This window comes from Adiantum capillus-veneris, chromosome 15 (assembly GCF_014529385.1).
Source record: "Adiantum capillus-veneris isolate H3 chromosome 15, ASM1452938v2, whole genome shotgun sequence".
Classification (NCBI taxonomy): Eukaryota; Viridiplantae; Streptophyta; class Polypodiopsida; order Polypodiales; family Pteridaceae; genus Adiantum; species Adiantum capillus-veneris.
Window position 1 is genome coordinate 108573374 of NC_140945.1, and position 14671 is coordinate 108588044.

Here is a 14671-nt window from a genome sequence, read left to right on the forward strand (position 1 = left end):
CTCAAGGTCGAGGCGCAAGGAGAAACCGACGGCACAGGCCGCGGGGGGCGGGGGGCGGGGGGCGGGAGGGGGCGAGGGAGAAGCGGGAAGGGGGAGATGGAGGCAGCGAGCGGGGGAGGCAAGCTGCGCGCAAGGGCGGGCAGCACTAACGCGCAGGGCAGAGGGCAGCGCGAGGGCGAAAGGGGGGTGTTCAGCGATGGCGGAGGGGCAGCGTACAACAGCAGCGAGCAGCGCGCTCTTCCTTATTACATTTCACTAAACGATTTTGTTATCACTTTTGTGAATTTTATTGATGGTTACTCCAGGGTTGCATGAGTACTTCCGCTTAAGGCAAAGTTTGAGTGTTTATGTGCTTTAAACAATTTTTGCTTATGGCTAAAAATGAATCTCGTTGTACTCCGTTCTCATTGAGGGGAGGGCTGTTTGTCTAAAGAGTTCAATGCATTTTTGGCAGGTTGTGGGATAAAACACCAATATGTAATTTTGTATACCCCTCGACAAAATGATGTTGCCAAGAGGAAAACAGGTCACTTATGGAGATGGCACGATGTATGGTCAAAAGCATTTTGGCTTTAAAGTTTAGGTTGTCATGTGTGATGCATATGTATCAAATATGAGTCCCACCAAAGAATTACAATCTATCACTCCATATGAGACTGGCATGACAAGAAACCGTCTATAGACATTTGTGTGTCTTTGATTGCTTGCTTATTCTTTGATGCCTGAGCAACAATGTAGACATTTGGATGGCGAGGCTATGAAATGTCTTTTATTTTTTGCTACATTCTAGAAAGAAAAGCTTACAGGTTTTATCATCCGCAAATGAAGCGTATCTCGACTAACTCTTTTTACTTATGGGAATACGAATGTAAGTCCTAATGATGCACATGTACTACTTATGTGGGTTTTAAATGACGTTGCAAATGAGCAATTTACTGATGCAGATGTTCAAGAAATAATTGATGAGGATATGGCTGAAAATGAGGAGGCTAGAGGTATGCGAAAATAGCTGGTGCAGACTTTGCGTGATAGTAAATTGGGTGTACCTTTGTCTAATCGTACTTGTTTAGGTGCTTAACACGCCTCTTATGCATCAAATTGTTATGTTATATGTATGATGAGGAAGAATCTTTCTCATCATGATGAATCTCAAAATTCAAAAAATTCATTGGTCTCAATGCAATGCGAGTATGCTGCTATTGTGAATAATGGCCCATGGTCTTTGTGTGACTTATTAAGTGGGTTTATAATCTGAAACGTAAGCCTCATGGTACTGTTGATCGCTATAAGGCTAGACTTGTGGCAAAAGGGTATGCCCAAGAGAAGGGCATTGATTTTGACAACACTTTGGCTCCCACATATGACTACCATTTACACCATTTGTAAATTGACAGTTGATAATGGTTGTAATGTTCGTCAATTGGACATAAGGGCTACATTTTTGAATGGTGATTTGCATTAGAAGTATGTGTAGTGGAGCCTTGTGGTTTTTGTGAAAAAGGGTAGAAAAACAAGGTTCATATCCCTAAGAAGGCTTTGTATGGTCTGAACCTAGCTCGGTGTACTTGGTATGAAAAGATACATGCTTCTTTGGTTGTGCATGCTTTTCAAATAGTTCAATGGAGAGCACTTTGTATGTCAAATGTTGGTCACTGAACCAAATGAAAAACACTGTTGATTGTAAGGCTATCTAAATGCTTTTTTGAAACGTAAGACTTGGGGCTTTTGCATTATCATGTGAGCACATAGTTTTAGCAGACTGATGGAGGTATCGCTTTGTGTCAAACAAAGTACATCAAGACATTGGTACGTAGGTTCGGAACTTGAAGATTGTAAACCTATTGCTGTTGCTATGGGATATTTTTTTCCCTCACTAGGAGGTTTTTTTGGACCGGTTTGTATATAAGCCTATCATTCTAGGGCAAGCCTTATCTTTGTATTAGCACACTCAGTAATATTACTTCGTGTGTTGTGCGCTCTTGAGCTTCTCCCTCATCTTCTTCATCTTCGTCTGCATTCCTATATGCGTATTTCCAACAGTATAGACCCCTAGCCCTTGGCCACGAGAACACACATTGACAGGGGGTTGGGGTGATTAGGGTCCACGCTATGACGACTTGGTGATGTGGAAGAGCGAACCAATCTATATATGTACACACAACAACAGATGCTAACATATGTGTGATATCTTTGATATACGCGATATCCCTTATATATCCAATATGTGCGATATCCGCGATATATTCGATGTGTGCAATGTCTATGAAGTTTCTATGAAAGCAATGACTTTTGCGCTTTTGGACCGATTATGATACTCTTAAGGCTTTATAAAAGCAAGACACCAAAGAACCTATAAATACGAGGTAAAGGGCCTTTGCAAAGAATAGTGTGTGGTCACTCAGTTCTAAATTCTCTGTCTAAATTCAAAAAGAAATATTGTTCGGGGTGCTCCACTTGAGGGCCAATACTCTATAGAGCGAAACATCACCGCTCTCGTGTCGTCTACCAAGTGCAAGTGTGATTTTCTTGGTTCTCTTGAGTTTTGATTTTTGTATTCGGTGAGTCATCTATTCGGTGAGTGATTAGAGTGGTATAGGAACTCAATCTTCTTCTTGCTCCACCTCCGGCTTCGGCAGAGGCAACCAATGGAACTTCATAGGATTCTCATTTTTCCCAAAATCCTCATCTTGTAGCTTGCTGACAACATGACTACATTGGATGCATGGGCACCTAAACCTTCCAACATGACAAAAATGTTTGGATTTCTGTTTAGATGCACAGTGAGATGAATATTGCTAGACACACTTTGTTGTTTAGGCCTGCTTAGCCTTCCGCAGATGTCAATATGGTAAACCATTTTTTTTATCTGGTTCTTGATAAAACATGGCCATACTGGTGTGGACAACAGGATCACATAGGAATCCTCATTGCTAAGATACGAGCCCCAATTGAGGTGCATAAGTGAATCTAGGGAAAAAGCAGGTCTTTTTTGAACACTTTCCTCTTGGTACCTGAGCTCACAAAGGAGATGGACAAATTAGTGCCATTCTCCTTCGACAATGTGAATGATGTTTTAACAAATCTAAACGCAATTCTCGTGTATATTCGATGAGCCAAATGGACAAAATTGTGGTTCTCAATTGACATGTCGTTACTTTGATCTTCTTATTTTTTGTGGAATGCCTTTATTATGGCAGTTGGAATATCCTGTTTTTGCTTAAATTTCTGGAATAAACTTGATGTCAATAGCATAATCTCTCTTCTAGAAACTTTGTGGAGCCAAAAAACCAGATAAATAAAATAGGTGAGGGTTGTGCAAGGTACCTATTTAGATTTTCATCATTTTGTTATATAACAAACAATCTTACAAGGTTAACCTCTAGAAAACATGTTGTTGATTGGGCTCATTGTAGTGCATTTTTTGGCAGTTTTTTGTATTTGATAATTTATTCGGCTTATGGTTAGATTTTTCTTGCAGGTCAGATCCAAAGAGGGGCTTGCATACTCAGTCTATGGTGGTTGGACACCAGCTGCAGAGCATCGGGTGAGATACTCTTGAAAATTATAAGGCATTCTTTACAAGTTCCAACAGAGCTTATATCGTGTGACAATCGTGAGGAGAGGCTTTGTGATTTATCAGCCTGTCGACTTCTTTTAGCACACTTACACAACAAACCATCCTTGCACACAATAGAAGTATGTTATGTCCTTGCCTCTAGTCAATTTCTTCTTCATCAGATGAAGAGGAGAAAAATAGAATGCATGCTCTCATTTCTCCAAGCCTCCTTTTACGCAAAGCATATATCTCTCCCTCTTCTTTTGCACATCATTGTTCTAGAGACTTTCACATCAACCTTTGCAAAGAAATCCACAAAGACAATGATCGGCATAAAAATTGAAACGCTGCTCTGCTTGCGGTGTGATGGATTCAGAGGGTGGCATCTACAACACATCCTATCACCACTTTATGTTTCCTTCACCCAAAATCCTAAGCAAACGCCTAACTACTCTCGGCTACACACGACTTGTCACGAGACAGGCACCACGTGCCAACGGAAAAGACCAGACTGAGCAGACTTTTAGCACTTCAACAACAACTGAACTGAGAGAGAGAGAGAGAGAGAGAGAGAGAGAGAGAGAGAGATGAAATGAAATGAAATGTTATATTAATGTCTTCAAAAGGCCAAAGTGACCTATGCGACCAGAAAGTTACAATGTGGCGGATCCGATACAAAGTCAGAGTAACAAGATGACAAAATGACAGAATGACAAAATAACAAAATAAAATACTATGGAATCCTAAACTGCTAGGTGTGAACTAAGCAGCTAAATAGCTAGCTGGGATAGCTAGATCACAGGAGATCCAGCATCGGTCGTCGCTGGCGGATCTCATCAATCTCCTCCATGGTCAGTAGTCTGATCGGGCATCGTGCATGTCGAGCCAAAGTGATCCGAATCCTCTGATACAGCCTCCGTCGATGCTGTAGTCCTCCGCACTCGTGGGCGTCTGGATCTCTCCAGCTCAGTCGCTCGGTCGATCAGTGTGCCTCTGGTGTAAGGCGACGAGCTCTGCTATGGTAGTAACTCCTCCGGGTGTCCAGTGGCAGCTCTAAAGAAGTCTGTGATCTGTCTCTGAGACTGGCTAGCCTCTCCTCTCATCAGGCTCTCTCTGTGTTTGCGCAGCTTGAGCAAAAACAAACCCAGGCATCTCTCATCCTCGTACGGCATGACTCTAGAGAATGGTCTAAAGCCCTCTCTGAACAAGCAATGGAAGCGTCCTCGTATCTCGTAGTAGACGGGGCAGTGGCACGTGTAGTGCAACTATGTCTCAGGCTCGATGTCACACAGGGGGCATGTCCTGGCCTCTGCTGGTACTCCGCTGTATCTCCCAATCTAGATCCGCAGTTGGTGTGAAGATGTGCGTATTTGGCCAATAGCGCATCATATCCCATGAGACAAGTGGGTGTCCATGTATCTGGGCCTCGTCACAAAACCATCCTCCGTAAGCTGGAGGAGATGCTCTCTATAGAAAGCCATCTTCGTGCCTAGCTCCTGTGCTGGCTGTATCCATGTCCTCTTGGTGTCTAGCTTAGTCAAGTCCTGGCAAATTGAGCCTGGTGATCTCGGACTATGTAAGAGTCAGAGAGGGCGCATCCAGTGAGTACTGCAAGGGAGGCAATCTGTCTATGTTGAACCCATGCACCTGAAACCATGATTTCATCTCCCCATACCAGCATGTTGTATCTCCCTGCATGGCTAACTGTCGAGAGGACTCAAGTGCAAGGCGTGCATATCTGTCTCTGGGAAGTTCCCACATGCGGTGTGTGAAGGAGACAGATCTGGTGAGCGCCTCAACCACTAGTGGGGGGGTAGCTAGCTCTGCTCGTACAATAGCACGTGGTACTGAAGCCTTCGCTCTAATGAGCCGCGAGATCATAGAGACCAGAGGCTTCTCCATGTCCCCCCATCCATCACTGCGGCCTATCCTCCCGTGATGATCCAGTGAAGGTCCCCAAATCTCAGCTCCATAAAGCAATGCAGAAGCCACCAAAGTGTCAAAGAGCCAGAGCTTCGACCGAGGCTCCTGAATCTGAACCTATGAACACATCCTTATTAATCTACCCAATGTTGCATGGGCTCTGGTCAATCTACTCTCTGCTGCCCTCCTCAATGAAAATGCTGGCCCACTAAAAACCACTCCAAGCTAAGTGTAAGCATCTGTATACTCCACCTTCTCCTGGCCGTATTTGAATGCGGGCGCTGACCTCCTGATCCACTGTGGGGTGGTATTAAATACCATGACCTTGGTTTTACCAAGGTTGACGGACAAACCACTTTCTTGGGCAAACCTATGCAAAGCATCCAAGTGATGTTGCATCCCCTCCGGAGAGTCGGAGATCAACACAATATTTTCAGCATATAACAATAGTGGAATCCATGTCCCTGCCAATTGTGCACCTCTATCACCATTTCTCTCAATTTAGTCAGAAACCTCATCCACATACATACCAAATAGAGTAGGAGAGAGCGGGCAGCCCTGCTTCACCCCAATAGTGGAGTAAACCGGTGTGGATAGACCCTCTGGGGTGCGTACATGCCCCACTACTGACCTGTATAATGCCATGACCCCCCAAATGAGCTCTATGGGTACTCCCATCTGCTGTAATCTGCGCATCAATCTAGCTATGGGCACTGTGTCAAATGCTTTGCGGAAATCCACAAAGCTACAATAGATCCGTCTCCCACGCAATATGCCCTCCTCAATGATGGCTCTAAGTGTCAAGATATGGTCAAGAGTAGAAAAACCCCTCCTGAAACCTGCCTGCCCGTATCCCCTTCCTCTCTGCCCATCTACTCAGCTGCTGCTCAAGAATATGCGTACAACCGTGCCAATGTGTGTCCAATCATGATAGTGCGATAATTCCCAGGCTCCATAGGGTCTCCCGACTTGAAGATAGGTACAATAGTAGATAGGCTCCAAGTATTCGGCAAGCCCTCATGATCATATGCTCTCCCAGTCCTCATCCTGTCAATGGCCTTCCTCATCATCTCAGCGGTGAAAAAAGCACATGTGTGTGGGCATGGATCGGGGGTGTCGGGAAGGGGGGGCTGCTCAGGAACTGTGTATAGAGATGATGCATATTGGCCCCAGGCCTCTGTAGAAGTGATAGCAGGGTGGGGGGGAGTGCTCATGAAAGAGCCGCCATGCCTCACGTGAGTCCTGACTCAAGAATAGCTGGTATAGATCGTGCTCTAGGCGAGCCAAAAAAGCCCTCTTCTTCCGCCGCACTAGGCGTCGGAAGTCAATCTGTGACTGTCTGTGAGTGATGTCCCCCAAAAGCACCTCCCTCTAAAGTCTAGCTCTAGTGTCCCGGCATTCCTCATCATACCAACTATTCTAGGGCATGCTCCCCGAACGGCGTCTCTGCTCAGGCTGGGTATGTGGGCTCTGGGTATGCCTCTGTTGCTGCATCGTGTAGTGTCTATCTCAGTAAAGTAGTAAGCTCCTCTAGAGGTCCCCCTGGCTCCTCTGTGCACAAGCGTCTGTAGATCCCATCTATGTATACAGATTTCGTCTCCCGCGTGAAGGTGTAGCGAGTAGGGGTTGCTGCCCGTAGCCTGTGTGCTACACTAAACTAAAAAGAGATGGTCAACGACACAAGAGCATGGTCCACTGCCACACCAATAGGTCTGGGTCCAACCGTGAGATCCTGGATACTAGAGATGAGGCTCGGCTATGCCATGACATAATCCTTTGTGCTGGCTCCATGTCTGTGTGGAAAGCATGTAAAACCCCGCGCAGCGGGAAATCTCTGTAGGCCATTCAAGATGGCCAATCCATGTGCAGTCCCCATGTCTATCAAGTGTCGTCCATACTCAGTATGTTCTCCATCCTGTGATAGTCTGGATAGGCCCGTCTCTGCAACATCCAACTCTCGCAGCATCTCCTCTGAAGTATCATAAATTATTGTCTGATGATGAGAGAGAGAGAGAGAGAGAGAGAGAGAGAGAGAGAGAGATATTTTATTTACGTCTTCAAAATTCCAAAGAAAACTGGCCTATGAGACAGATCTATGTACAAAAATGTAAATATCCTCTGGATATCTGGTATGTGCAAAATGACTGGGTAATACTAGCATCGGGTGTACAAAGTGTAGTGTGGTAAGTGACCGGGTAATAACAAAGTATCCGCTGTGTGGATGTGGAGGTGACCGGGTAATAACAAAACATCCGGTGTACATAAAGAGGCATGTATATGTGTAGTGAGAGTGAGGGGAGGAGGGAGGGGGGTGGTGTGGTGTGGTACATCAGCTCCATCCAGTAGTGATGGCAGGGTGTAGTATCTGGTACATCCGTGAGCCTGATGTGAGGACTCTGGCTATGCCCGCCATGTCTAGTGTCTGCTCTGCCCTCCTCTGAATATATGTTGTATGTCGATCCCTGATGACCTGGACCTCTCGTCTGTGTCTTTGAGAGGCCCTAGAGCGATATCCTGGTAGTCGTGGTCGCCGCCTAGCTCTGGCCTCCTTAGCTCGTATCAAAGTCATCCCCTGATGTGTGGATGGCTGTGGCTGCATAGGTACTCTAGCCTGGAAGTAGTCTGTAAGATGTGTCTACCTGTCCGATTCTCCACCTTCCCCCGTCTGGAGGGCTCTCTCTCTATGCTGGTGCATCTCCACCAAGAGTCTCCCAAGTACTCTCTGATCAAATGATGTCATCACTGTCTGTAATGAGACCTCTAGCCTATCAAATAGAGTGGGGTACCGTGATCTGATCTCCGCATAGTGTGGGCATCTGCATAAGAAGTGGCTCCCACACTCTACCTCCTGCTTTCATAATCTGCATATCCTGGCCTCGCGTGGGACCCGTGCTGCTCTGCCGCTCTGAATCTCAAGCCGGTGGGATGACACTCTGAGCTGTCCGATGGCTACCCTCATGCCATGTGGTAGATATATATCCAGGTAATGGGGCCTCTGTATGAACCTGTCCTCTGTGAGCATAAGGAAATGATCTCTGTAATATGCCATCTTCGTGGCCAATGGCCGCGAAGGTGTGAGCCAAGTCTGCTCTACATGCCTCTGTATTAGCTCATATCTGACAACTGTGTTCCTCTCAGTGTGTGAGAGGGCCTGGCGTGGTGCATCTGGATCATACTGTGAGGGATGCAATCTGTTCATAGAGTAGCCGTATGCTTGAAGCCATCTAGTCACACTCGTGTACCATGATCTCTCATCCCCAGAGTCTGCTAGCCCGTGGGAGGCCTCAAGAGCAAGGCAAGGTAGTCTATCTGCCCTCATGTCTCGCAGCCTGTGGAGGTATCCCAATGTCTGAAATAGCGCCTCCACTACCATGGGCGGGGCACCGAACTCTGCTCTCACAATATCATGTGGGACTGATGGCTTGCTCCGGATCATCCGGGCAAGCAGCAATATTTGTGGCCTCTCGAGTATGCTCCAAGCCTGCTCTAATAATCCTGGGGTCCACACGGGGGAAGTGTATAGAAGAGCTGGTGTCACCAAAGTGTCAAATACCTAGCTCTTCGTGCGGGGCTCCTGGAAATGTGTCTGATGGCATCCCCTCTGAAGTATGGCTAGAGTTGCGATCTCGGGCTGCCTGTGCCATAGAGAAGCGGCCAATCCTGGCTGTAAAGGTGATGCCCAAGTATACATATGACTCTACTACCTCAATCTGGCTGCCCTCAAAAGGTAAAACTGATCTCCTCCGAACAATGCCTGATGTGTGGAATATCAAAACCTTGGTCTTGCCAAGGTTCATTGTCACTCCTCTCTGTGTACAAAATAAGTCTAGAGCTTGTATGTGGAGCTGGAGATCCTCCTGTTACTCTGCGAGTAAAATAATGTCATCAGCATATAGCATAATATGTACCTGAGTGCCTGATAGGTCGGCGCCTGCTCCTCCTCTCTGTCGGATGTAGGCCTCCATCTCATCTATGTACATACCAAATAGAGTAGGGGAGAGTGGACACCCCTGTGTCACCCCGATGGTGCTAGTGATGCTATCTGATAGTCCTCTTGGGCATCTGACCTTGCCTGACACTCTCTCATACAAAGCATATATGGCCCATATCATGTCCGGGGATATCCCAAGAGATATGAGTCGCTGTAGTAGTCTCTCTCTGGGGACTGTGTCAAAGGTTTTGCGGAAGTCCACAAAGCAACAATAGAGGTGTCTTCTTTGGCTCCGTGACTGCTCTATCAGGCATCTGAGAGTGAAGATGTGGTCCACAGTAGAGAATGTGCGTCTGAAGCTCGCCTGTCCGGAGGCGCGTAGCCCCTCGGTCTTTGCATATCTGCTCAACTCTGACTTTAAAACTCCTCCATAAATCTTGGCCATCATATGACCAATCATGATAGTCGTGTAGTTGGCTGGATCCATGCGGTCTCCAGCCTTATTTAAAGGCACAATAGTATGCATAGTCCAGCTCTCTGGAAATCCCTCTGCCAATGCCCTGTTGAATAGGTGTGCAATCAATGGAGCCAAAGTGTGTGTAGTGTATATAAAATGCTCACCTTGAAGTTCGGTGTGGTCCGCGGCTCGGCGGTGCTATAGACTCTGAATGCCTCGTCTCACCATGTCTATGGTAAAGAGAGTGAGAGCTGTAGGTTGGGGAGCCACCGGGTGTGGAAGGGGGGGCTGAGCTGGCACCTGATAGAGTGTCTCTGCATATGCATGCCATACTGCTGGGTCCTCTATAGGCGTGGGTGGAGAGAGAGAGAGAGAGAGATTTGATTTGATTTGATTTGATATTCACGTCCACGGGGGGCCAAAATGACCCATGGGACCTTTTAGACATTCTCCTCTTTCGAGGGTGTGTTACTCGTGTGACTTTTTTGTGTCTTCTGTGAGTGTTTTGTGGTGTTCTAGTATGCGGGCAAGATATGTCCCGAGAGCTGTAGGGGAGGGGTCCGTTTTTGAGAGCAACTCGGCGAGAGTATGGCATCCGTGTATGAGCTGCTGAAAATCAGCTCGAATATGTGCGTATGCTGGGCATTCTAACGTCACATGTGCTTCATCTTCAAGGGCTCGCATAGTACATGATGTGCATATTCTTTTCTGAGCATCAATTTTCAGCCAGCCGCCTGTTTCTATCTTAAGCAAGTGTGATCTTGTATGCATCAGAGTTATGGCTTTTCTTGCCATATGGGGCATAGGCGTTTGGATGTGTACTTGGGCTTCCGGCTTGCTTGTGCTGTAGAGCTCCGAGTATTTTGTGTTGACATGTTTGCAATAATATTCGAACTTGGACCGATGTGTGGTCGTTCGCCATTTATTGTGAAGGCATTCAAGTAGTGCTATTTCAAAATTCAGCATACATTCCCCTTCTTCCCCCTTGACAATGGGGATGTCCACATATGCCTCTACATTCCATTTTGCAAACCACTTCCTTATGTCTTGGATAAGACTCGATGTTAAGAATTTACTTTTCTTAGTCTTTTGTAGTGCACATCCGGCCTTCCATGCTATGTGGGGGATTCGAGTGGAGGGCATCAGTTTAACTTTCATAATGTATGTAGACATTCTTTGTAGGGCTTTCATTTCGAGGGGTCTTTTGCCTGTTTCCAAAAGCAACACTGAATACGGTGTAGTTTTTTTGACTCCCAGATGTCTACATAGGAACTTCTTTTGTATCTTTTCAATCTCATTCCATGGGTGGGCTGAGATACTAGCTCCCCAAATTTCTACTCCGTATAGGATGGCCTGTACTACACACGTCTCAAATATAATTGCTTTAATTTCCCATCTCTTGATGACTTTTTGTGTATACATGTTTTCAAGTTGGTAATATTTGGCATGCCCCACATCAATTCTATTTCGTGCGCATTGTCCCCAAGCATAATTAGATGGTATATCCATTCCCAAGTACATAAAGCTGTCTACTCTTTCAATTTGCTTCCCTTGGTACATGAGAGTTGGTTGAATTTCCTGTCTTTTTTGAGTCCTCACTAGCATAAACTTTGTCTTGTTTACATTGATTGAGAGCCCCGTGTTTTCACAAAAGGTATGCATGGCATCTACCAATTTTTGAAGAGATACTATATCATGTGCAAAAAGAGCAACATCATCTGCATATATGAGTAGCAGAAGTGTGAGCATTCCGATGGCCGGTCCATCTGGTTCTTCTGCGAGTGCCTGGGGTATGAAGTCCTCAATCTGGTCTATGCATAGCCCGAAGAGAGTTGGGGATAAAGGGCATCCTTGTTTAACTCCCATGTTGCTTGAGAATTCCTTGGACATACCTACATGTGTTTTTAGCTGGCATAGAACTCTTTGGTAAAGATGTGCCACTGCAATTCTGAGATGGAGTGGTACCCCGATACTTTCCATTCTTTGCCATAGGCCAGTTCTTGGGACCGTGTCGAATGCTTTTGTGAAATCAACAAAACAACAGTACAAGGTTTTCCCTTTTAGCCGGCTCTCTTCCATTAAGACCCTGAGTGAAATAAGGTGGTCAATCGTACTATGCTTGGGTCTAAAACCTGCTTGTCCTATTGCGCGCTTTACTAATGGCGCGCGAGGGGGCATTCCAAGATTTTGGAATGCCTCCTCGCGCGCCGTTAGTAAAAAGCCCCTTTTTTCCTCTTTTAGGGAGCTTTTTGAGAGGAAAATGTCAAAAAACCTCTAAAAAAGGGCTTTCTTGAAAGATAATTGTCCAAAAATCACTAAAAGAAGCTTTGTACTAACGGCGCGCAGAGGGGCATTCTAGAATTTTAGAATGCCTCCTTGCGCGCCTTAAGTAAAAAGCCCATTTTTTAGGGTATTTTGGCATGGTTCGGTAATTAGTGGGCTGATTTACATCCCCTTTTTTGAAAAGTGCTTTTATCCAATTTCTTTGCCAATCTGCTGGCAGCCCTAGTGTGATTGCCTTATTAATTAATCCATGTATCCATTCCCGTGCAATGTTGCCTGACCATTTAAGCATTTCGGAATTGAAGTGTAGCGTATCGGGTGCTTTACCATTGGCTAATTTTTGTATGTCTTTGGTCACTGTTGTGAAATCGAAAGGCTCTTTTATTGGAATTTCATGGCGCATATCTGGCATCCCCTGTGCGTCTTCATGTACATACAATTGTTCCACATATGCATACATGTCTTCTGGACTTATGTCTCCGATAGTGTCCTGCCGCTTTCCTTTCATTCTCAGCCATTCCCCCTTGGGGTTCTTTTTGAAATTCGCTATGGCCTGTGTTTCAGTGTGCAACTCATATTCTCTTCTCTTCCTTCGCTTGAGAGTATTGTAGATCTTTGCTAAATCTACCCATGCATTGGCTGTTTGGGGTGTTAGCCGCAACTCTTTCTTTGCATTTTTGCATTCCTCATCGAACCAGGGGTTGTGTGGTAACCCTTTCCCGCTCTTCCCTTTTCTGTATGTTTTCCCCATTGTTTCCTCTACTGCTTCGCATAATGCTTGTTTGAAAATTTGCCAGGTGTTTTCAATGTTAGATGGCATACATTCTTGAGCAAGTTTCCTGTCTAGGCATGTTGCATATGCTTGCTTCTTATCTATTTGCATCTTACATGTCCATGATCGGGGTTGGGGCTGTTTTTCCTCAATTCGAGCGAGAGAAAGATTTTTTAACGTCTATAAAGGCCGAAGTTGGCCTATGAGACAGATCAAAGTACATGAGGTGGGTGTCCTCTAACAAGCTCCTCCCGTAAACTTGAACTTGCATCATGGTGTAAACATTGTAGGGTCTCTTGGATAAGTTGGGTGCTAGAATTGATGCTGAGAGAGGGGAGAGGGGCTACTTTTCTAGGTGGGGGCAGGCCTTTGGGATACACGACTGCTCCATGCTTTCTCCATTGAGAATAGGGGCAATCAAGGGCACTTTCTGATGGGTCAAGAATAGAAAGAGGGTTGACTTGTGGAGAGAAAAGTTGCGGAGAGAGAGAGAGAGAGAGAGAGAGAGAGAGAGAGAGAGAATTTTAACGTCGTAGGAAACTATCCCAAGAGGCCTTAAAGATCTATCCGACGAGGAGAGTTGAACTCAAGACTTGTTATTCAAGAGGGAAATGGCATAACCATTCTACCACACTTGAGAGAGAGAGAGAGAGAGAGAGATCTATAAAAAGGCCGAAGTCGGCCTATGAGACAAATCAAAGTACATGAGGTGAGCAGAAACTGCAAATATTCTATTGAATCCATGAGTTCTATGTCTTGGGTTCTTTATGGCTTATGCCCTGTAAGACAGAGCGATGAAGACGGGAGCGTGCCCTATGCACGATGAAGTAAGGGTGGGAGTGGCTAGTAAGTCCAAGGTCGAAGCACGAAACTAAAATTTCCAATGAACTTTGGAAGTGCGATCTTGCTCTGTCTGCTCTTTGGTAGGACCGGTGTGCTTTCAGAAAAGCACACACGTGATGCTGTGATACCACTGTCATAAGACGGGCACCACGTGCCCATAGAAAGAACAGACTGAACAGACTTTTAGCACTTCAATAACAAATGAATTGAGAGAGAGAGTGACGACACGCGACACGGAGTGGCGGAATTTCACCCCATAGAGTATTGGCCCCAAACCTCGGTGCCCCTTTCAGTATTTCTTTATATTGCATCAACACAATACGAGCCGGTACTTGAAACTCTGCACCTTCTCTAGGAAGCATGCCAGAGAAAGAGCCCTTAGCACATATTTATAGGCCCTTGGCCTATGAAAAGCAGTTTACATAAAAAGCCTTCAAACTCAAAAGCTTCTGGTCCAAAAGCAATGCCAAAAAGCTACCAGGGTAAATCGCGGAAGTCCGTACAGCGATCAGTGCAAAACGCAGAAATCCGTACAGCTTGCCAAGTCATCATGTCAACGCAATTTTTGAAAATCTGCCACGTCATCAGTTTGCACAAGTCTTTTGTGTGTGTGTGAGAGTCCAGCTTTATTTGAATCCTTTATGTCACTCGGGGCCCCATCGGACGGGGTCCCCATAAGTTGGTAGGACTTCTTCTTCTGTTACTTGTTCTTCTTAGGGTTTAGGCCCCTCGGTTGACATTTGCAAGTTGGCTCCATTCTTTAGGGCTTTCGCACGTCAGCAATTTGTGAAAGCAATTAGCTAATCCGGTTCCTCTTCAGAAGGCTCTTGCCTTGGCAAACGCACATAAAATCCTCAGAACTGTACATGATCATCTGAGTAGCCCAACTAGTAAGGCATTACCATA

The 14671-nt window shown here is 45.7% G+C and overlaps 1 protein-coding gene across 7 annotated transcripts in view; it reads left to right on the forward strand.

Moving 5' to 3' along the window:
• The window catches only part of LOC147441240 (uncharacterized), a 162907-nt gene that overhangs the window by 101676 nt on the left and 46560 nt on the right, over positions 1–14671 (forward strand). For all 7 annotated transcript variants that reach the window (XM_086482925.1, XM_086482924.1, XM_086482922.1 and 4 more), the window contains one exon: positions 3479–3544. In XM_086482925.1, coding sequence (XP_086339051.1) covers positions 3479–3544 — 66 coding nt within the window. The remainder of the gene's footprint in view (positions 1–3478; positions 3545–14671) is intronic.